Genomic DNA, 21,963 nt, shown 5'->3' with positions numbered 1-21,963 from the left:
GTGCTAGGAGGTGGAGTGGAGGGGCGGCGGGGTGCTAGGAGGTGGAGTGGAGAGGCGGCAGCAGGCTGGCAGGTGGAGTGGAGTAGCAGAGGGCTGGCAGGCGGAGGGGAGGGCTGGGAGGCCGAGTGGAGGGCTGGCAGGTGCAGTGGAGGTGCGGCGGCAGACTGGCAGGTGGAGTGGAGGTGAGTGGAGGGCTGGCAGGTGGAGCAGAAGGCCGGCAGGTGGATGGAAGGTGGACCGTAGGTTGAGGGTGAGATACGGTTGCACAGGAGCATGTGAGAGAGCTGTGACTGGGGAGTGGTGGAGCTCAGCGTCGGGTGAAAACAGGCTCAGTCTTTGTAGAAGAGGACGTATCTGGCGCGCTGAGAATTTGCCCAGCACCTGCAGGCCAGCACAGGCTGTGCTCCGAGGGGCGCTGACCTGACACGCTGGCAGTAATTCTGTGAAAACTGTCCATTAATTGCAGGTTTCCCTACAAAAGAAAACCTGGTGGGGTTTATAAGTTTCTGCATTATCCTTGAAGTCAAAAGAGAAAATTAAACAATTGTCACATCGCTCGCCAGATTACCTTAGAAGACATGCTGAGAACCCCTGGCGGACGTGGAACACTGTGTGCCCACGGGAGGGCCCTTGGGTGGCTGATGACAGGAGACCACGTTAGGGGTGGAGGGAACGTGTGGAGCCCGTCCGAGCACGTGGGATGGATCATGGCTGCCCGCCCCCAGCTGCGGGGTCTGGGGGTCTTTGGGCCAGGTTTCTCCGCTGGGAGGGGAAGGAGGGCCGGAGTGCTGCCCAGGGCGCACCTTACCTTTTGACAGTTCTGTTCTTTCCAGAATCGAGCGGGTAATGGACAACAACACGACGGTGAAGATGGTGCCCATCAAGATCGTGCACTCGGAGAGCCAGCCCGAGAAGGAGAGCCGCCAGGGCCTGGCCCAGCCCACCGAGCCGCCCGCCCTGCCCAGCGGGCTGGAGCGTGACCAGATCAAGACGCTGAGCACGTCGGAACAGTCCTACTCCCGCTTCTACCTGTACACACGGCAGGGCTCCGAGCCTGGGGAGCCGCCCCGAGCCCGGCCGGCCGAGCCCGAGCCCCCCAGCGCCCAGGTGCACCCCGCCAAGGATAGCTGCGCCTCCCCCGCGGGGCTCAGCTACGTGAAGGCCAAAGAGAAGAGCGTGGAGGACCTCAAGTCCGAGGAGCTGGCCCGCGAGATTGTGGGGAAGGACCGGTCCCTGGCCGACGTCCTGGACCCCAGTGTGAAGATCAAGACCACCATGGACCTGATGGGGGGCATCTTCCCCAAGGATGAGCATCTCCTGGAGGAGGCCCAGCAGCGGAGGAAGCTGCTGCCCAAAGGCCCCTCCCCGAGGACCATGGAGGACAAGTGAGTAATGCTGCCCCCATTTGGGGTGTTTGGCCCTTGTGATTCTGCATGGTGTCTCATAGGCAGAAATGGCATGGGGGGAGGTAGCAGGGCTCACCTGCTTCCAGGATTGCTTTAGGGGGGATGGATTTTCAGGGAGGCTGCTGCAGCGCTCAGCACTTTTTGGTTTGTTTGTGACCCTCCCGAGAGAGAAGCTAAAAGCACCCTGGCCAGTGTTATCTCTGAAGGTGATTCCTTGGAGACCTGGGAAAGGCGTGAAAACACCCACTACAGTCCACCCCCCAGCCCCCAGCTTTCCTGGCTTGAGCTATTTGATTTAGAATAATGCCCACAGGTCTCCTTTCGGTAAGAGTGGTCCTCACCTGGGGGTGACTGTGCCCCTAGGGGACATTTGACAATTATCTGGAGTCATTTTTGGCCGTCAGAACTTGGCTTGAGGGGGGCATGCTGCTGGCGTCTAGTGGGTAGATTCCAGGGATGCTGCTAACCATCCTACAATGCACAGGGCAGCCCCCACCACAGAGCGTGATCCGGTCCCAGATGTCAGTCATGTCGAGGTGGACTTGTTGTTAGCTGCCGTCCAGTCATTGCTGACTCATGGCGACCCCATGTGTGCAGGGTAGAACTGTGTTGCATGGGACTTTCAAGGCTGTGACCTTCCAGAAGCAGATTGCCAGGCCTTTCTTCTGAGGTATCTCTGGGTGGGTTCGAACCTCTAGCCATTTGGCTAGTAGTCGAGCACTTAATCATCTGTGTCAGCCGGGGACTCCTCCAAGGTGGAGAAAGCCCATCATCAGAGGAGCAAGGCTTAGGTTGAATATGTCGTTGTTGTTGTTGTTGTTAGGTGCCATTGAGTCAGTTCCAACTCATAGTAACCCTGCAGGATGGAGGAGAACTGCCCTATAGGGTTTCCTAAGAGCGGCTGGTGGATTTAAACTGCTGACCTTTTGATTAGCAGCTGAGCTAGAGAGTTGTTGACATTTTATGTATAGATGAGTGACTAAATTAATTTGTCTTAGTTTTGTAAATAGCACTTTGATGCCTTTCTCATTCAGCGATTTGGCCGCAAAGTTGCCTGTGGTTCCATCTTTTCTGTTGGATGTTGTCACCATACATGTCGTTGGCAGTAGGTCAGAGAGCCAAAGAATGGAGCAGGAAAGGGGAAATAGGACAAAACAGACCAAAGCGACAAGGATGAGTGGCTGCTGGCAGGAAGGTGTGAGGGAGCCACACTTGGGGACATGGGTCCCATTATAGTGTTACACACGCCATCCCTGTGGACTCAGGCCCCAGTGAAGATGGTCTGCACCCTTATCTCCACAGTGGAGAGTTCTAGACATGCCTGCTTAGTTCAGTGCTTTGCCCTTTTTTAAAACTACATCCCCTACACTTTATCCATTTGCTACTCTTCAAAAAGCCTGCGTTTTGGTTATTAGTACTAATTTGATAGTGATCTGACTTATCGTTAGCTGCCGTCGAGTCGATGCCCACTCATGGCGACCCCATGTGTCAGAGTAGAACTGTGCTCTGCGGGGTTTTTAAGGCTGTGACCTTTTGGAAGCAGATCGCCAGGCCTTTCTTCTGAGGTGCCTCTGGATAGGTTTGAATCTCCAACCTTTTGTCTAGTACTCGAGTATGTAGCCATTGGCGCCACCCAGGGACTGCTGAGACTTTATCCATTTGGCAAGGCCTTTGGAGTTCTAACTTGGTCACCTCTTTTTTTCCCCTCTTCTCATCCTGTCTCCCTGACAAGTGTTATTGTGTTAGAGCTACCAGTTACTTGTCACACCTGGGGGAAGGGTCCGTGGAGCATGGCCAGGCACACGCTTTCAGCAGTTAACATTCTGACGTTCCCCCAGGAAAGAGGAGCTAAGCGTGGCGACGGCCATGTCCCTGGCCACCAACTCTACATACTACAGCACGTCGGCCCCCAAGGCGGAGCTGCTGATCAAGATGAAGGATCTGCAGGAGCAGCAGGACGCTGAGGAGGACTCAGGGAGCGACCTGGACCATGACCTGTCGGTGAAGAAGGTAGGCCCACAGCTCGAGCCTTCAGCTCAGCCTGGGGGACAGCAGGTGGCATCGGCTCCATGGTTTGTACCCCAGCCCTGACCACCCATGTCTGAGGGGCTCTCGTTTTCAGCTTCTACAGGACAATCAAGTTCAGGGCAACATCATTAAGCCCTTTGTGGTTAATTGTTCGGTTCCTATCTTGGACTTTTAATGAGGGTCCAGTGCCCAGTTAGCTAAATCAGCATCATTCTATTTAAGTTTAGCTGGTATGTTCCTTCTACACCAACAAAAATCCAGTGGACTTCATTGTGTCACCTTCAGCCAGTCACGTATCCTTCTCTGAATATCAGGTTCAAGTATCTCGGGTAACCACATTATCAGAGAACCAACAGCGGATCCAAAAGTGCTTTGTAACCCAAAAGGTATCATTGTTTCAGCTCCAAGAACTCATCTGGGCACGTGGGGATAGAACAGTAGACAAGACAGAATACAGCTTTTCCCTGAGGGAGCTTATATTCTCTTGGGAGAGATGACCAGCAAACAGATAAACAAAAATTATAATATTGAGGTTGGCAACTGCGACAAAGGGGCCAAATGTGACCCACCACCTGCTTAAAGTTTTATTGGAACACCAGTTGCCATTGAGTCAAGTCTGACTCTTGGCAACCCCATGAGTGTCAGAGTAGAGCTGTGCTCCATAGGGCTTTCAGTGGCTGATTTTTCTGAAGTAGATCGCCAGGCCTTTCTTCCAGGGCACCTCTGGGTGGACTTGAACCTCTGCCCTTTTGGTGAGCAGCTGAGCATGTTCACCATGCACACCAGTAGGGACTCCTGTTAACACACAGCCACTTTCATTCATTGACCTGGCTGCCTTCACGCTACAACAGCAGAGTTGAGGTTTGACAGAGAACGTATGGCCCGCAAAGCCTAAAAAAGTTTGCTTGACCCCCTGAGATAGATATCAGGTGGTGTAAGAGAATTCTAGCAGAGCAAGGGAACAGATTGACTCAAAGAAATGCTTCTGTAGAGAGAGCATTGATGCAGTAGGACATGATTGGAACTCTTGCCTTCCAAACGTGTGCTGTTTTGGTTTTGAGGGAGTGTTTTTTTTCCGTTTGTTTTGGGTTTCTTAATACATAAATGCTAGATAGACTTTGTCTTTAAAATCATCCACCTGTCGGGGGTGAAACAAACAATCATCCGCTTGTCATAAAGATGAAGGAAGCGCTGGTGGCGCAAAGGTTAAGCACTCGATTGCTAACCAAAAGGTCGGCAGTTTGAACCCACTAGTGGTTCCACAGCAGAAAGACGTGGTTATCTGCTCCTGTAAATATTACAAAACCCAAACCCATTGCTGTCAAGTCAGTTCCGACTGGTAGCGACCCTATAGGACAAAGTAGAACTGTCCTATAGGGTTTCCTAAGCTAAAACCTTTACAGAAGCAGACTGCCACATTTTTCTCCGTGGAGCAGCTGAGCACTTAACCACTGTGCCACCAGAGTTCATCTCATTGAGGGTCTTTCTCTTTTTCGCTGACCCTCTACCAAGCATGATGTTCTTCTCCAGGAATTGTTCCCTCCTGATAACATGTTCAAGGTACGTCAGACGAAGTCTTGCTGTCCTTGCTTCTAAGGAGCATTCTGGCCGTACTTTTTCCAAGACAGATTTGTTCATTTTCTGGCAGTCCCTGGTATATTTGATATTCTTCGCCAGCGCCACAGTTTAAATGCATCACTTCTTCTTCGGTCTTCTTTATTCATTGTCCAGCTTTCACATGCATACGAGGTGACTGAAAACACCATGGCTTGGGTCAGGCACACCTTAGTCCTTAAAGTGACATCTTTGCTTTTGAACAATTTAAAGAGGTCTTTTGCAGCAGATTTGCCAAACGCTATACATAGTTTGATTTCTTGACTGCTGCTTCCACGGGCGTTGATTGTGGATCCAAGTAAAATGAAATCCTTGACAGCTTCCATATTTTCTCATGATGTTGGGAGACTTGGTGGCGCAGTGGTTAAGAGCTTGGCTGCTAACCGAAAGGTCGGCAGTTCCAATCCACCAGCTGATCCTTGGAAGCCCTATAGGGCAGTTCTACTCTGTCCTATAGGGTCATTATGAGTTGAAATCACCTCGACGGCTACGGATTTTGGGGTTTGGATCAGATGTTGCTTATTGGTCCAGTTGTGTGGATTTTTGTTTTCTTTATGTTGAGGTGTAATCTGTACTGAAAGGCTGTGGTCTTTGATCTTCATCAGTAAGTACTTCAAGCCTTCTTCACTTTCAGCAAGCAGGGTTGTGTCATCTGCATATTGCAGATTGGTAATGAGTCTTCCTCCAATCCTGATGCCATGTTCTTCTTCATACAGTCCACCATCTCAGATTATTTGTTCAGCATACAGATTGAATAGGTATGGTGAAAGGATACAACCCTGACGTACACCTTTCCTGATTTTAAACCACCCAGTATTCCCTTGTTCTGTTTGAATGACTGCCTCTCGATCTATCTACAGGATCCTCAGAGGACAGTTAAGTGTTCTGGAATTCCCACTCTTCACAGTGTTATCCATAATTTGTTATGGGCCACACAGTCGAATGCCTTTGCATAGTCAATAAAACACAAGTAAACATCTTTCTGGTATTCTCTGCTTTCAGCCAGGATCCATCTGACATCAGCAATGATATCCCGTGTTCCATGTCGTCTGCTGAATCCAACTTGAATGTCTGGCAGTTCCCTGTGGATATACTGCTGCACCTGCTTTTGAATGATCTTCAGCAAAATTTTACTTGAGTGTGATATTAATGATATTGTGCGGTGATTTCTGCATTCTGTTGGATCACTTTTCTTGGGAATGGGTACAAATATGGATCTCTTCTGGTCAGTTGGCCAGGCAGCTGTCTTCAAATTTCTTGGCATAGATGAGCGAGCACCTCCAGCGTTGCATCCCTTTGTTGAAACATCTCAATTGGTATTCTGTTAATTCCTGGAGCTTTGTTTTTCACCAGTGCCTTCAGTGCACTTGGACTTCTTCCTTCAGTACCATCGGTTCTGGATCATATGCTACCTCCTGAAATGGTTGAATGTCGACCAATTATTTTTGGTACAGTGACTCTGTGTATTCCTTCCATCTTCTTTTGATGCTTCCTGCGTCGTTCAGTATTTTGCCTACAGAAGCCTTTAAAATTGCAACCCGAGGCTTGAATTTTTTCTTCAGTTCTTTCAGCTTGAGAAATGGCGATTATGTTTTTCCTTTTTGGTTTTCTAACTCAAGGTCTTTGCACATTTCATTATAATACTTTACTTTGTCTTCTCAAGCTGCCGTTTGAAATCTCCTGTTCAGTTCCTTTAGGTCATTTCTTCATCTTGCTTTAGCTGCTCTGTGTTCAAGAGCAAGTTTCAGAGTCTCTTCTGACATCCGTTTTGGTCTTTTCTTTCTTTCCAGTCTTTTTAATGATCTTTTGCTTTTTTCATGTATGATGTCCTTGATGTCATTCCGCAACTCGTCTGGTGTTTGGTCATTAATGTTCAGTGCGTCAAATCTATTCTAGAGATGGTCTCTAAATTCAGGTGGGATATACTCAAAGTCATACGTTGGCTCTCGTAGACTTGTTTTCATTTTCTTCAGTGTCAGCTTGAACTTGCACACGAGCAAGTAATGGTCTGTTCCGCAGTCGGCTCCTCGCCTTGTTCTGACTGATGATGATATTGAGCTTCTCCATCGTCTCTGTCCACAGATGTAGTTGATTTGATTCCTGTGTTTTCTCTCCGGTTAGGTCCATGTATATAGTCACTGTTTATGTTGTTGAAAAGAGGTATTTGCAAAGAGGAAGTCATTGGTCTTGCAAAATTCTATTACCTGATCTCCGGCATCACCAAGGCCTTGTTCTCCAACTACTGATCCTTCTTCTTTGTTTCCAACTTTCAATTCCAGTTACTAGTAATTATCAATGCATCCCGATTGCATGTTTGATCAATTTCAGACTGCAGAAGTTGGTAAAACTCTTAATTTCCTCATCTTTGGCATTAGTGGTTGGTGCGTAAATTTGAATAATAGTTGAATTAACTGGTCTTCCTCGTAGGCATGTGGTTATTATCCTAACACTGACAGTGTTGTACTTAAGGATTGATCTTGAAGTGTTCTTTTTGTCCTTTCTGGCATAGTAGAACATATGATTATCTGATTTAAAATGGCCAGTACCAGTCCATTTCAGCTTACTAATGCCTAGGATATCAGTCTTCATGCGGTCCCTTTCATTTTTGATGACTTCCAATTTTCCTAGATTCATACTTCGTATATTCCACGTTCTGATTATTAACGAATGTTTGCAGCTGTTTCTTCTCTTTTTGAGTTGTGCCACATCAGTAAACAAAGGTCCTGAAAGCTTGACTCCATCCACGTCATTAAGGTTGACTGTACTTTGAGGAGACAGCTCTTCCCTAGTTGTATTTTGAGTTCCTTCCAACCTGAGAGGCTCATCTTCTGGCACTATACCAGACAGTGTTCTGCTGCTATTCATAAGGTTTTCACTGGCCAGTTTTTTTCAAAAGTAGATTACCAGGCCTTTCTTCCTAGTCTGTCTTAGTTTGGCAGCTCTGCCAAAACCTGTCCACCCAGGGTGACTCTTCTGGTGTTTGAAATACCAGTAGCATAGCTTCCAGCCTCACAGCAACACGCAAGCCCCCACAGTGGGACAAACTGACAGACGAGTGGTGGGTACTAGACATAGACACACTAATTGCCGTATATGTAAGAATCTAAATTGGAGTTTCCAAGTATGAAGCACAAAGTGTCACTCAGGTCCTGTGAATCCTTACGAAGACGGAGGTTGGAACGGAATCTACCTTCAGTATCACCAGAAGGCCGTGCGTCCAGTATTATGTAACAAGACATTACCAGAGTGTCTTAGTCATCTAGTGCTGCTCTAACAGAAATACCACGAGTGGATGGCTTTAACAAAGAGAAGTTTATTTCTTCACAGGCCAATAGGCTACAAGTCGAAATTCAGGGCATCAGCTCCAGGGGAAGGCTTTCTGTGTCGGCTCTGCAGGAAGATCCAATTCATCAATCTTCCCTTGGTCTGGGAGCTTCTCTGCTTAGGAACCTCAGGTCCAAAGGACGCCCTCTGCTCCCAGCACTGCTTTCTTGGTGGTGTGAAGTCCCCATGTCTCTCTCCTTGCTTCTCTCTTTTTTATCTCAAAAGAGATTGGCTTAAGACACTATCTAATCTTGTAGACCTCATCAGTATAATGTCATCATAGTGATAGAGTTTACAACACATAAGGAAATCACATCAGATTTACAGAGTGGTACACAATCATACAATACTGGGAATCATGACCCAGCCACGTTGACAGATATTTTGGGGGGACACAATTCAATCCATGACACCAGAGCAAGAACATACTTATTTTGTTTTAAGCTAAATGCCAGTGATTCAGCCACCTCGGAAGGAAGGCCTGGTGATCTACCACCAAAAAATCAGCCTTTTGAAAACCCTGTGGAGCACAGTTCTACTCTGACACACGTGGGGTTGCCGTGAGTTACAGTCAACTCATCAGCAACTGGTTTTGGAGTCCCTGGGTAGTGCAAATAAGGAGGTGGTGCAGTTGTTAAGCACTCCACTGCTAGTCGAAAGGTCTGCAGTTCGAACCCACCAGCCGCTCCTCAGGAGAAAGATGTAGCAGTCTGCTTCCGTAAAGATTACAGCCTTGGGAACCCTGTGGGGCAGTTCTGCTCTGTCTAGAGGGTTGCAGTAGGGTTGCTATTAGTCGAAATTGACTCACTGGCAATGGGTTTGGTTGTTTTGTTTTTTTTTTTTTGGCAAGGGGATGGTGGTGCAAATGGTTAATGTGCCCAGCTGATAATCAAAAGGTTGGAGGTTTGAATCCACCGAGGAGTGCCTCAGAGGAAAGGCCTGACAGTCTACGTCCAGAAAATGATCCATTGAAAACTCTGCGGAGCGCAGTTCTACTCTGATGCACGCGGGATCGCTGTGAGTTGGAGTTGAATCAATGGTAACTGGTTTGTTTGTTTGGTTTTCTTTCGGTCTTATGAATCCTTTATTGTTGAAAACCCAAAACCACATTGCCAGAGTCAATTCCAACTTATAGCAACCCTGTAGGACAGTAGAACTGCCCCATAGGCTTTCCAAAGCTGAAATCTTTAAGGAAGCAGTCTTTCTCCAGCAGAGGGTCTGGTGGGTTGGAACCGCTGACCTTTTGGTTAGCAGCTGAGCACCTAACCTCTGCGCCACCAGGGCTTGCTCCTTTCTTATTAGATGACACAAAAGCGAGTTTCCCCCCATTCAGATGACGGGTATGTGGATGCAACGCCACGCCCTGCAGGAAGCAGTACGCTGGGTTGGGGGACCTAATGACTGTCTCTCGGCCCTGTGCACAGCAGGAACTCATCGACAGCATCAGTCGCAAGTTGCAGGTGCTGCGGGAAGCCCGGGAGACGCTGCTGGAGGACATCCAGGCCAACAACGAGCTCGGGGATGAGATGGAGGCCATCGCCAAAGATGTCTGCAAGCCCAATGAGTTTGACAAGTTCCGTATGTTCATTGGGGACCTGGACAAGGTGGTGAACCTTCTGCTGTCCCTGTCAGGCCGCCTGGCCCGTGTGGAGAACGCCCTCAATAACCTGGACGACAGTGCTTCTCCTGGGGACCGGGTATCTATACATGCGTCTGTGCTGGGAGTGGGAGGGTGGTCCCCCGGGAAGGCGTTCCTTGGGGCGTTGTGAGGGTGAATTCCTTAAAGCCAGGCCCGGTTTATGCAGCAGCCTATCCTCCCGTAATGCAAAACGCTATCCAGGTGTCGAGTGCTCCCTCGTCTCTTCCCCTTTGGAGAAATCGTGTATCATTTGGTCGTGGTGGTGGTTTGTTGCCTTCGAGTATGTTCCGACTCACGGCAACCCCATGTGTGCAGAGTAGACCCACTCCATAGGGTTTTCAGAAGCAAATCACCAGGCCTGTGTTCCAAGGCGCCTCTGGGTGGGTTTGAACTGCCTCCTTTTCAGTTAGTAGTCGAGGGCTTAACAGTTGACACCACCCAGGACCCCTCCTCTCTTTCCTTTTAACTGAAGGAAAAAGTTACCAGTAATATCTGGTGTCTTGAAGTACTGTCACTGGCCCACAGGGCTGCCATGATCTTCAGAAAGAGCTGTTGGCTTCTCTTGACATTTTTTCATGTATTCCTGCTGCTCGTTCCTATTCATCGTCTCTTCCTAGACAGTATCCTTTCTTTTTAATTTTCCTTTAACCACATATAAATGTGTGCGATTGCCTCCCCGAAACCAGTTACTGTCAAAAGTCAACCCCGACTCATGGTGACTCCATGTGTGCCAGAGTAGAACTGTGCTCCACAGCATTCTCAGTGGCTGGTTTTTCATAATAGAGTGTCGGGCCTTAACCCATTGGTGCCACCCAGGGGTGCCTCTCTAAGGGCCCATTTTACAGATGAGGAACCTGAGGCACCTGGAGGCTCCGTCCTTGAGCTTCACCTTCCTGGGCCTATGGGAAGCGGTTCCGTTTCCATGCGCAGGTGCAGGGCCACAGCCTCCTCCCACGTGGCCAGCTTGGAGGAGAATCAGTATGTCAGGCAGCTGAGCCGTGAGGAGGTTGAGATGTGCAGAGATGGGCGTGCTAACACGTTAAAAGCTGTGGTGTCCCATTTGAGAAGGCTCCCTTTGTCTTTTCCAACAGAAAATAAACATGCAGGCAGAGGGTACCCACGCAACTCCTTCACTTCATTCAGCGTGTCCCGCGCCCTGCCAATTTTGATAACTAAGTCCCCAGCTCTACAGTGAGTGTCTGTGTCCTTTTTGATAGGATTCATCTGCTTCCCCTTGTCCTTTTGCATGAAAATCTACTCTATCTTTGTTTCACAAACACCCTGAAGGTCAAGGTGTTCCCAGATAAGGGTTAGAAGCAGGCAGTTTGCTTTCCAAGGACGGAGCTGCAGGGGACCTGTTGTAGTCACGGCAGGCAGGTGCCCTGAAAGGCGGTCATGGGCCCATCACAGAAGCAACCCACCAAGGGCAGTTTCTGCTGTAAACCTCTGTCTTGATGACAGTGGCACCAGCTACCCTTTATGGAATACTTTCTGTGTGTCTGGCGGTTTGCAAAGTGTGACCGTGTCCTGGAGGCCCATGTGTGGCTATCACTGAGCTTCTGTGGCAAAGCTGTGCAGGGACAGAAGGCCGGTGGCTGTCCTGATGCCCAGATATAATGCAGAAACTCGTGTACCTTAAATGAGTCCCTGGCATTTGCCAGCCTACTTTTTTTTTTTTTTTTTTTTTTGCAGCATGTCATGTAGGAATCTCATAACATCACAATTTGGTGTAGAAGGTACACTTCTATCACATGAGCAACAATGACCTTGACCAAGCTATTGATTGCATTCATGACTTTTAAACCTGAATACTTTGACCTCTTGGCTCAAAGAGCTTCGTGCTTAGTAAGGCAGATGTGAGCCCCTCAGGCTGCGTGAGTCTGCACAGCTGCTGTTAGGGCCTTGCTGCTCAGAGCCAGGGCTGCAGGATGCCTGCAGCAGCAGCACTGGGAGCTTGTTGGAAACCACCAACCTGCACCTGAAGACACTGAATGACTTCATCTCTGCCTCCTTGAGCTCCATGGTGTCCTCATGTGGTTTTCATTAAGCTCTGAGTGTAGGGAACCAGGAGGGTCTTTTGCAGGCAGAGTGTGATTGTGAGTGGAGTGTCGCGGCAGCTCTTGTTTCGGAAATGGGGTCTTCTGTGTCTCCCAGAGCAAGACTCCGGTCAGGATCAAGGATCCCAATCCCCAGACCACATTCACAATCCTGCATCTGTCTCCTGCCTCCCCCAGTGCCGTCATGTGTCCACTTTTACAAACACACCCACAGACTCCGTCCCCTTCTGCCTGAAGGGTCTGGAAATCCTTCCCTGGAGTTTCCTCAGGGTATTTTCCTTTCACCAACTTTTCTACAATAATGTCACAGAAAGGGTGTTGGCACAAGTGGGATCACTCCTAGTGCTGGTCCTTTGCCTTCTCCTTTTGGGCATCTCAGAATTGGGCATCTGTATCTTCTAGTCCCTTGATTCCTCTTCTGCTTACCACTCTTCCTGCTAACCATTTAAGGCCAGTAAAAAACCAGTTTCCATCAAGTCGATTCCGACGCATAGCCACCCCATGTGTGTCAGAGTAGAACTCAGCTCCACAGGGTTTTCAGTGGCAGATTTTTCTGAAGGAGATCACCAGGCCTTTCTTCCGAGGTGCCTGTGTGTGGATTTGAACCACCAACCTTTGTGTCAGCAGCCAAGTGCGTTAACTGTTCCTGCCGTGCTACGGGCTGTGGGAGGAAACTTAGGCCATGAGCGGCTTATGGAGGGCTGGGGTTGGGTCTGCTGTGGCCACAAGGTGGCGCTCTCCACCTGCACCCTGAGTACCTTTGTGCGGAACCCATGGTGTCTCTGGTCCTCAGCACAGGGAACTCCAGATCCCCATTGGTAACCTGGTGGACAGCTGTGGGAACAGACCCCAGGGTGTCACGCAGGGTAAGCCCTGCTGTGGTCCTGCCTGACGGGATTTTGTCTCTGTCCCCACAGCAGTCACTGCTGGAGAAGCGGAGGGTCCTCACCCAGCAGCACGAGGACGCCAAGGAGCTCAAGGAGAACCTGGACCGGCGGGAGCGCGTCGTGTTCGACATCCTGGCAAGCTACCTCAGTGAGGAAAATTTGGCGGACCACAAGCACTTTGTGAAGATGAAGTCGGCCCTCATCATCGAGCAGCGGGAGCTGGAGGACAAGATCCACCTCGGCGAGGAGCAGCTCAAGTGTCTGCTCGACAGCCTCCAGCCCGAGCGCAGCAAATAGGGGTCTCCCGTGGTGGGCGGGGAGGGGCCCAGCCCGGCTCCAAGAGATCGAGTCTTAGAGAGAGTATCCCCCGCGTGATAGCTCTTGGAAAAGCAATAACTCACCTGTTTGTTCGGGATGCTTATTTAATTGTTTGGTTTCCCTTTGCACGGCTGAGCTGGACAGCTCGCCAGCCGCCCTTGCCTTGAACGTGACCATGCACCAAGTCCCCACACTGGACGCTGGTGCAGTTGTACGTGTGGTGGTCACCAGGAGGGTCAGTTGCTGTTCCCCGTCTTCAGATGCTGTACCCACTCCGGGGACGGCAGTGAGCGTCTGCCACCCCAGCCGGTCACTCAGGAGCATGAGAAGGGGAGCCTGGCACCCTCGTCACTCACGTTGCCTCCGGGGCACAGCTGCCATGTTGGTTTTGCCTCTGCTTGTGGGGCAGCGCGGGCGTGCGTCGTCTCCATCATATCCTGGTGTTCCCGGAGCCAGCAAACATCATGATGGTGATGATGATAATAATTTATTAAGTTTGGAGTGGCGGATCGTTTCCTAATCGTTAAAAACCTACTGTGAAATGAATAGCCCAAGTGTGTTGGATCTGCTCATTCTCAGAGGAAAGTCGCCACTTAACGAGGTCGTTAAACACGGTCACGCACAGAGCAGACAGGTAGCTCAAGTGCTGCCCATTCGACAGCACAGTCCAAAGGACGTTTTCCCACCAAGCAAATTACTTGGGTTTAAAAGTGTGTCTAGTGATAATGTGCTCGTTGGATATTTCTTTCATGAGACCAGCTTAGCAGTTTTTAAATTATGTTTCCCCCCACTCGTCTGTTTTGTGTGTGGGTGATCAGTCATGACAGATGGCTGTTCTCCTCTTGTTGTCCCCCAAAACCTGTGACCACGCTGTGAGAGAACATTCCGTTTATTGTCAGAACCCTCCCTCTGGTCTTCAGAGGCCTGTGAACTCTACAACCGCTAAACATCATCTTGCTCAGCCATGGACTTGAGAGATTCGGTGCCCCTTGGATTGGTGGAGACTCCAAGTTTCTAAAGCCAGTCTGTTTGCGGAAAACATCCTGTCTAGCTGTCGTTTCCCATTGGTGAGCCGCAGTTGGGAGAAAATATTTGTAAACCCTGTATCTGACAAAGAACTTGTTATCCGGGATGTACAAGGAACGCTCAGAACTCAACTGTAAGAAAACAAACAGCCCAATCAGAAAGTGGGCGGGAGACTTGAACAGACCTTGGCCAAAGAGGACACGTGCATGGCAGACACACACAAGAAAAGATGTTCAACCTCCAGTTGTCGGGGCAGAACCTCCTGGCTGTCATCTCGTGTTTCTTCAAAAGTTTTCATCCAATTAAATGCGTGGTTAGCGGTGAGCAAATCCCTTGGATGCCTTTCTGTTTGGTAATATTAGGACACTGGTTATATTAAGGGATGCTTTTAATCTTTTCCCCTTATTTTCATGAAAGAAGGTTTCCAGCAGGTGCGGCGGTTTCCCTGGGTCAGCAGTGACCACAGCCTTACCAAAACACGGAACGGTTTTAAGGGGCAGGAATGCACACTGCACAAGCCAAGAGCCCCGCACTGGGCTGCATAGCCACCTCGATAATGTGAACGCACCCCGTGGAGCTGTGGAGATAGACAGGCATGTGTCCGTCACCCAGGGGTCAGCAGCCTTTCCAGCAGTCTCCACAGGTCAGAAAGCTAAGGGTTCTTTCACAAGGTGGCATTCCGTTAAAGTCAGCTCTTTCTGATTTGAAAAAGCCGTGTTTCTCCTCCTTACCGCCCACTCCTCACTTGCTGTTAGACCTGGTCTGGTCTGGTCACAAAAGATGGAGCTGACTGTCCCCAAACCTCCATCTCTCTCCAGAGCAGAGACATCTGGGTGGCTTCAGTGCATTTTGTTTTTAAGTTAGACAAAGCGTAGATTCTTTTCACCTGTGATTCTTCCCCTCCACTGCGGTGCTGTCACCATCTCAATGCTGGTGTATGTGAAATGTGAAGAACAGAATCCGTGGGTCTGTCTCTAGCCTTTTGATTTTCTTTCTTAGGGCTTTCTCTTATACATAGCAACATATCATGCTATGTTATCCTTTTAGCAAAGCAAAACAAAGCATATGTCATCACAACTGCCCTGTCCATTCCCCTACGTGCCTCTTCAGTTGTCTGGTTAGTGGGGACCCAGAGGTTCCAGGGAGTCGATGTATATACTCTGTATATAGTTCTGTTCTTGCATATAAAAACAGTCTGGTGCTAGAGTTGGCCCTCAGCTTTCCAGGGGGTGGCTGATTCCTCACCCCTGTCTGTCTGAGCTCAGCTGTGGAGTGCTCTGCGTAGCGAGATTTCTGTCGGGGGTATTGCCTGGGGCTTCCTTCCTGCAGCCCATCATGGAAAACATGTACAGATTTCATGCTTGACACTTAACACACCTATCAACAGATCATCCTGCTTGACTGTAACAAAATAAATAGTGTCTGTTTGAGTGAATGCAGCACGTCTTTGATTTACCCACGGTCCATCTTTTTAAAAAATGAATGTATCTTCACCATGTGTCAGAGCTGTAAACCATTGAGTGAATTATATACTAAGTCATCATTTGTCTGTAGGTGTGTGACTGTTGATGCCATTCTAGTTAAAGCTGATGAACGTGCCAAAACCAAACTAAACCCATTGCCATTGGGTCAATTCCAACTCATAGTGACCCTACAGGACAGGTACAACTGCCCGGTAGGCTTTCCAAGGAGTGGCTGGTGGATTTGAACTGCCGACCTTTTGGTTAGTGCCAGGCTCTTAACCACTGCACCACCAGGGCTCCAGGAAGAGGTCACAGCACGAGTTGTTATCAGTTAGCTATTGCCATGATAAGGCTGCATAACAAACACCTGTGAAATCTCAGCAGTGTAATTGAGGGCTATTTGTTGAGCTCACGAGTCTGTAGGTCAGCAGGCTGATCCAGGCTGGGCTGTGTTCCATGGGACTTAGCAGGCTGTCCCGGGTGTGTCGATGGCCAATGCACAAGAAGACATGCCCACTCACAAAGATGCTTTTCACATCTTTGATCACATCACACCTGCTAACCTACCACTAGGAGTGCCTGGGTGGTTAGCGTGCTCAGCTGCTAACCTAAAGGTAGGAGGTTCAAGTCCACCCAGAGATGCCTCAGAAGAAAGGCCTGGCCATCTACTTCTGGAAAATGGGCCACTGAAAACCCTGTGGAGCACAGTTCTATTTGACACATACGGGGATGCCATGAGTCGGAATCGACAGCAGCTGGTTTTTAACCTTCCATTGGCCAAAGCGAGTCACATGGCCGAGCCCTACCCCTTGAATGGAAGGAACTGTGAAATCACATGGCAAAGGGTGTGGATACAGGGAGGAGTGAAGAATTGGGGCCTGACGGACTCAGCCTCCCACGCCAGTGTCCACTCAATGGAGACACCTCCAAGCTTCCTGGACCCTGGAGCCACGTTGCCTGGAGCAAAGTCACCTGGGTACCCTCCTTGTCACCTGGCTGCAAGTGATGTAGCCTCTGGGCCTCACATTCCTCACTTGTAGTTGGAGATGGGCCGCTGTGACATTAAATGAGTTCACAAGGTAAACCAAACCAAACCAGTTGCCTTCAAGTCGACTCCGACTCATGGTGACCGCGTGTGTGTCAGACTCGAACTGTACACCATAGGGTTTTCCTTGGCTGGTTTGTCAGAAGTAGAGTCCCCAGGCCTTTCTTCCTAGGTGCCTCTGGGTGGACCTGAACCTCCAACCTTTTTGTTAGCAGTCGAGCGCTTAACCGTTTGCACCCCCCAGGGATTTCTTAATCTATGTTAAAGTGCTTAGAAGTCATGCGTGATGTGGGAACGTGTTGGCTGTTAATCCTGTTTTCCTCCTCCATCCTCGGGACCTGGAGGAAATGCTTCCCCGCAGTCGGGACAACTGTCACAGCCACTCGAGAGACAGCTGACTCTTCTGGCTGGTAGGACAAGAAACGCGTCTGTGCTGGAGCAGGTTTGTGGGACGGAAGGTCAGACAATTGGGGGAGTGGGGCTCTTTTTAATAAAAATAAATGTCAAAGGTAGGAGAGTGAATACTTAGGATGGAAACAAATTATAGATTTTAAAAAGCTGACAAATACCATATTTGATTTCTGCTTTTGCTGTTGGCTTCTACCAGGATACTTCAACCCTGTCTTATCTGAGATCTGAAACAATCAAGCCATTAACACACAAGAACACTTCAAGCTCCGTTCTAGGTTGCTGCTGTTGTATGGGGCTGTCTCACTGTGTCATCACGTTGTCCTTGTGCTACATGCCGTGACTCCCTGATGACAATGTGCAGGGGTTTTGTTGTAGAACTCGTATTTTTTCGAGGTGTTTGCTGCACCAGAGACAGTTTGATCTGCTCAGGACACAGTGCATCAAGGACTCTTGTGGATTGAATTGTGTCCCCCTAAAAAACATGTGTTGTAACCCCTATATGTGTGGATATCCTGCTACCTGTTATGTGAATGAGGTCCTGTCCGTGTAGGGTGTATCTTAAGCCGATCACTTTTGAGATCTAAGAGGAGCAGATGAAGCACAAAGAAGGAAGCACAAATGGAGGGGAAGATAGATGTCATGTGGAGATCGCCAAGGAACTGACGAACAGAAGCTGAAAAGACCGAGGACAATCCCCCAGAGCCGACAGAGACAGAGACTTCCCCTAGAGCCCTGGCCCTGAATTTGGACTTCTACCCTCCTGAACTGTGAGAAAATAAATATCTGTTCGTTAAAAGCGCCCACTTGCGGTATTTTTGTTACGGCAGCACTAGGAAGATAGGCAGTCAGACACAGCTGAAACGTGGGGGCCCATCGGCCATTCCACTCCATCACAAACCCATTTGCTCTGCTGCCAAGTTGGGGCCCTACAAGCACAGGCATCACATCATTTCTGCTTTGTGCATTCCCCGGGAAAAAAGAAACGTGCTGTGTTTTGGTTCTTGAATATTCAGCATTGTTGAGTGACAGCCGCCCACATACACATACCTCACTAAACGCAAGGGAAATACTCTCCAACCCTAGTGCCGCTCAAAGCAGCCATGGTGGCGCAGCGGTTAAGTGCTCAGCTGCTAACCAAAAGGGCGATGATTCAACCCCACCGGCCGCTCGGCAGGAGAAAAGACCTGGTGATCTGCTCCCGTAAAGATTACAGCCTAGGAAACCCTATGGGGCAGTTCTACTCTGTCATATGGGGTTGCGATGAGTCGGAATTGACTCGACAGCACACAACTACAGTACCTCTCAGCCAGAGCTCAGAGGTGCCTTTGGTGTCCTACCTTGCACACGAGAGGGAGTGAGAAGAAGGGACAGCAGAGTGGACAGAGATGGTAGTCCTAACTGATTGCAGTTAGACTTTGGCAGATTTGACCAAAGCATATGGCCATGTGAACACATTCCTGAGGCCCCCACCAGGGGAATGAGAGGCCCTGAAGCTTAAGTTTTATTCCAAACCAAACCCATTGCCCTCAAGATGATTCCAACTCATAACGACCATATAGGACAGAGTAGAACTGCCCCATAGGGTCTTTAGGGCTATACTCTTTACAGAAGCAGACTGCTACGTCTTTCTCCACCTGAGCAGCTGGTGAGTTTGAACTGCCCACCTTAAGGTTAGCAGCCAAATGCTTTAACCACTGTGCCACCGGAGCTCCTTTTTAAGCTTTATCAGCTTCCTGATAAATCTGTCTCTGGAAGCATGCACCCACAAGGTCTACAGCATAGCATTATCCAGCCTACCATGAACCATGCCCCAGGGTTCTCGGTGACCTTAAGAGCACCAGGATTAAGACACCAGCGGCACGTACCTCTGATGGGGTGTACTGAGAAGGGCACCCCCTCCCTCTGGTGGTCTTACACAAAATACACAGCATGGGTTTCACTGTGAAACATCAGACAAACCCAAGTGGAGGAAGCTTCTTCAAAAACCAAACCCAAGGAAGGTACATTCCAGATAGCCTGACTTCTCTGGTGACGGCTCCTGACCCCTATCATGGAAGACCTTTCCACCCACTGTGTACCTTCCTAAAGTTTCCCAACTTACTAAGACTCTTAGGAATTACAGTGATGTTATGCAGTTGTTAGTTGAGTCAATTTTGACTCATGGCGACCCCATGTGTGCAGAGTAGAACTGTGCTCCATAGGGTTTTCACGGCTGTCACCTTTTCAGAATGGAGCCCTGGTAGCGCAGTGGTTAAGCGCTCACCTGCTAATTGAAACGTTGACGGTTTGAATCCACCAGCCGCTCAGCAGGAGAAAGATGTGACAGTCTGCTTCCACAAAAATGACAGCCTTGGAAGCTCATGGGGCAGTTCTACTCTGTCCTATAGGGTTGCTGTGAGTAGGAATCGACTCAACAGCAATGGCTTTCATTTGGTTTAGGGTGGTATAAACAATTAGCACTCAACTATCAACCTAAAGGTTGGCGGTTTGAATCCATCAGCGATACTGCAGAAAAAAGGCCTGGAGATCTACTTCCATAAAGATGACAGCCAAGAAAATCCTATAAGGTCACTAAGAGTCAGGATTGATTTGATGGCAACTTTTTTTTTTTTTTTTAAACGGGACCTTTCAGAAGCAGATTGCCAGGTCTTTCTTCCGAGGCACCTGTGCATGTATTAAAAAACAAACCAACCAAAAAACCTGTTGCCATTGAGTCAACTCATAGCGACCCTACAGGACAGAGTAGAGCTGCCCGTAGGGTAGGAGCAAGTGGGGGATTCGAACTGCCGACATTTTGGTTAGCAGCCATAGCTCTTAACCACTGCTCCAGCAGGGCTCTGTGGGTGGGTTAGGACCTCGAAAAAGAAATTTTCTTCCAGAAAGACTTCACTCTTCAAGTGCTATCTGACGCCTCTGGCCCTTTAATTTGCCTCTGTCACATGACCCCTCAGCATTCTCTGACCAGCCCTGGCAGTTATGGAAACATAAGAATGTTGCGATTTCCAACGGCCTCCCAACCTGGCAGTTGGCAGTATAACCCCTTCTGAGGAGTCCTCCTCTCCTTTTTTTTCCCCCTCTTCAGGGAGAAGCACTGTGGTTTAGTTGCCTTTCTGCCCTGGCTGAGATCACTGAGGCTTTCTGGTGGCCGCCTTTACTTTAATCTGTCTTCTGTGTGAAAAGATTACATATCCTGGGATGGCCAAACAAAGCAGGTAAGCCTAGGCCGCCTGTCTTTTGCTATAAACAAGCTTCATTTCATTTTCTTCATGGACTGCTGGGCTGTATACTGTTGGCAGTTAAAACGAGGCCCCCCGAGTAGCACTTTAAATGTGAATTATAGCTCATCAGCTTGGCCAATGTCATCTCCACCATCACATCGCTTTTTATGTGAGAACCCTGACAGGATTCACTGTCAGCGGGGGAAGAAAGTAAATGGCTAATGTGTGACTTACACATATAGGTGATGGTGAAGCATGTTCCTCACGTGTGTTATTGTTTATCTTATAGGCCAGGCCAAGGGGAGCCCCAAGACCATTCTGGGGAGATTTTCTGTGCGGCCAGGGAAGCGTGCCTTTCCCCCTTGATATTTCAGTAGCAAATGTCTATGTGTATCTCTACACGGGACACGGACCATTCTTTAACTTCTTTTTACTTCCTCCCTTGCTTTTTACGGAGCCGTGGTCATGCGGTGGTTAAGAGATTGCCTACTAACCAAAGGGTCAGAGGTTCGAATCCACCAGCCGCTCTTGGAAATCCTATGGAGCAGTTCTACTCTGTCCAGTAGGGTCGGTGTGAGTAGGAATTGACTCACCAGCAATGGGTTTCCTTTTTTACTACTTAAGCTAAATTGTTATTAGGTTTTCAGATGACTTCAGGGGATATTTTTGGTTTAAGGGTTAAAGATTAGGCTTCTCTTATTCTTAAAGAAGATACTTAGAACACTGATTGAAGGCCAGGAAGAATATAGAATGTGGAAATATAGCCTTAGATGAGAAGGGCAAGATGTAAATATTCAGCACTTTCTAACCTGTGGCTCATCAATCTGTTTCATTTTGTTTTCTCCTTCGCATTCCTGACTTGACCTCATAACTCCTCTACCTGTCTGCAGTCGACTTGAAATGCAGCCCTTTTGCCGCCAACTCTTCGGCCTCCTTTTGAGTTATATGTCTTGGACATCTGGTATCGTCCTAGCAATCAGCAGATCCTGGCGCGTGTGGGAATTCGACAGCAAGGTTGTTCCTGTTGTGTTTATTGGACTTTGGGATGTTTTTTATATTCAAAAGGTTGACATCTCTGGCGTGCTGGTCGAGATGGCGCAGGAGCATGTTATGAATGAGAGCTGGGCCATTTCTGATGAAATCTCCTATGCGCAGGACATGATCTTGTTAGCTAATTTTATCAAGTTACCGGTCCTGATTTTTGGCACGCTGACCCTTTGGGTCAGTTGGATCAAAGCCCCATACCCAGATTTCCTTCGAATGTATTACAAAATGTGCGCCTGTCTTCTTTTGTTCAGTTCTGTGTGTACCGCGAGTGCAGTGATCTGGAATTTCTATGCGGATTTTTCTGGCAACACCACCTTTGACTTTCCACCGAGCTTTCCTGTTAAAAAAGAAGCACTAATAGGTAAACGGTGGTCCTACGTGCTCCCACTGGGAATCACAACGGCCTCCATGTCCGTTATCAGTGCCCTCAGCTTCCTCTTTGAGCGGTATTTACTAACACCCCAGAGCCAAATGAAGCCC

The 21,963-nt window shown here is 48.8% G+C and overlaps 2 protein-coding genes across 2 annotated transcripts in view; both read left to right on the top strand.

Annotated features, from left to right (window-relative positions):
* Positions 1-13,252, top strand: part of SHROOM2 (shroom family member 2) — a 19,526-nt gene extending 6,274 nt beyond the window's left edge. Inside the window, exons 2-5 of the mRNA XM_023739478.1 lie at positions 834-1,385; positions 3,245-3,416; positions 9,800-10,069; positions 12,986-13,252. Of these exons, the coding sequence (XP_023595246.1) occupies positions 834-1,385; positions 3,245-3,416; positions 9,800-10,069; positions 12,986-13,252 (1,261 nt within the window). The remainder of the gene's footprint in view (positions 1-833; positions 1,386-3,244; positions 3,417-9,799; positions 10,070-12,985) is intronic.
* Positions 13,253-21,306: 8,054 nt separating this feature from the next.
* Positions 21,307-21,959, top strand: LOC111822153 (uncharacterized; the record flags this gene model as incomplete). Its single annotated transcript, XM_023739477.1, has 1 exon — positions 21,307-21,959. A coding segment is annotated over one exon (653 nt), but the record flags the coding sequence as incomplete, so codon positions are not given.
* Between the last annotated feature and the right edge of the window lie 4 nt (positions 21,960-21,963).

This window comes from Trichechus manatus, unplaced genomic scaffold, assembly GCF_000243295.1.
Source record: "Trichechus manatus latirostris isolate Lorelei unplaced genomic scaffold, TriManLat1.0 scaffold00134, whole genome shotgun sequence".
NCBI classification, from domain to species: Eukaryota; Metazoa; Chordata; class Mammalia; order Sirenia; family Trichechidae; genus Trichechus; species Trichechus manatus.
The sequence above is the reverse complement of the archived record's forward strand: the minus strand, read 5'-3'. Positions and strand labels throughout refer to the sequence as shown.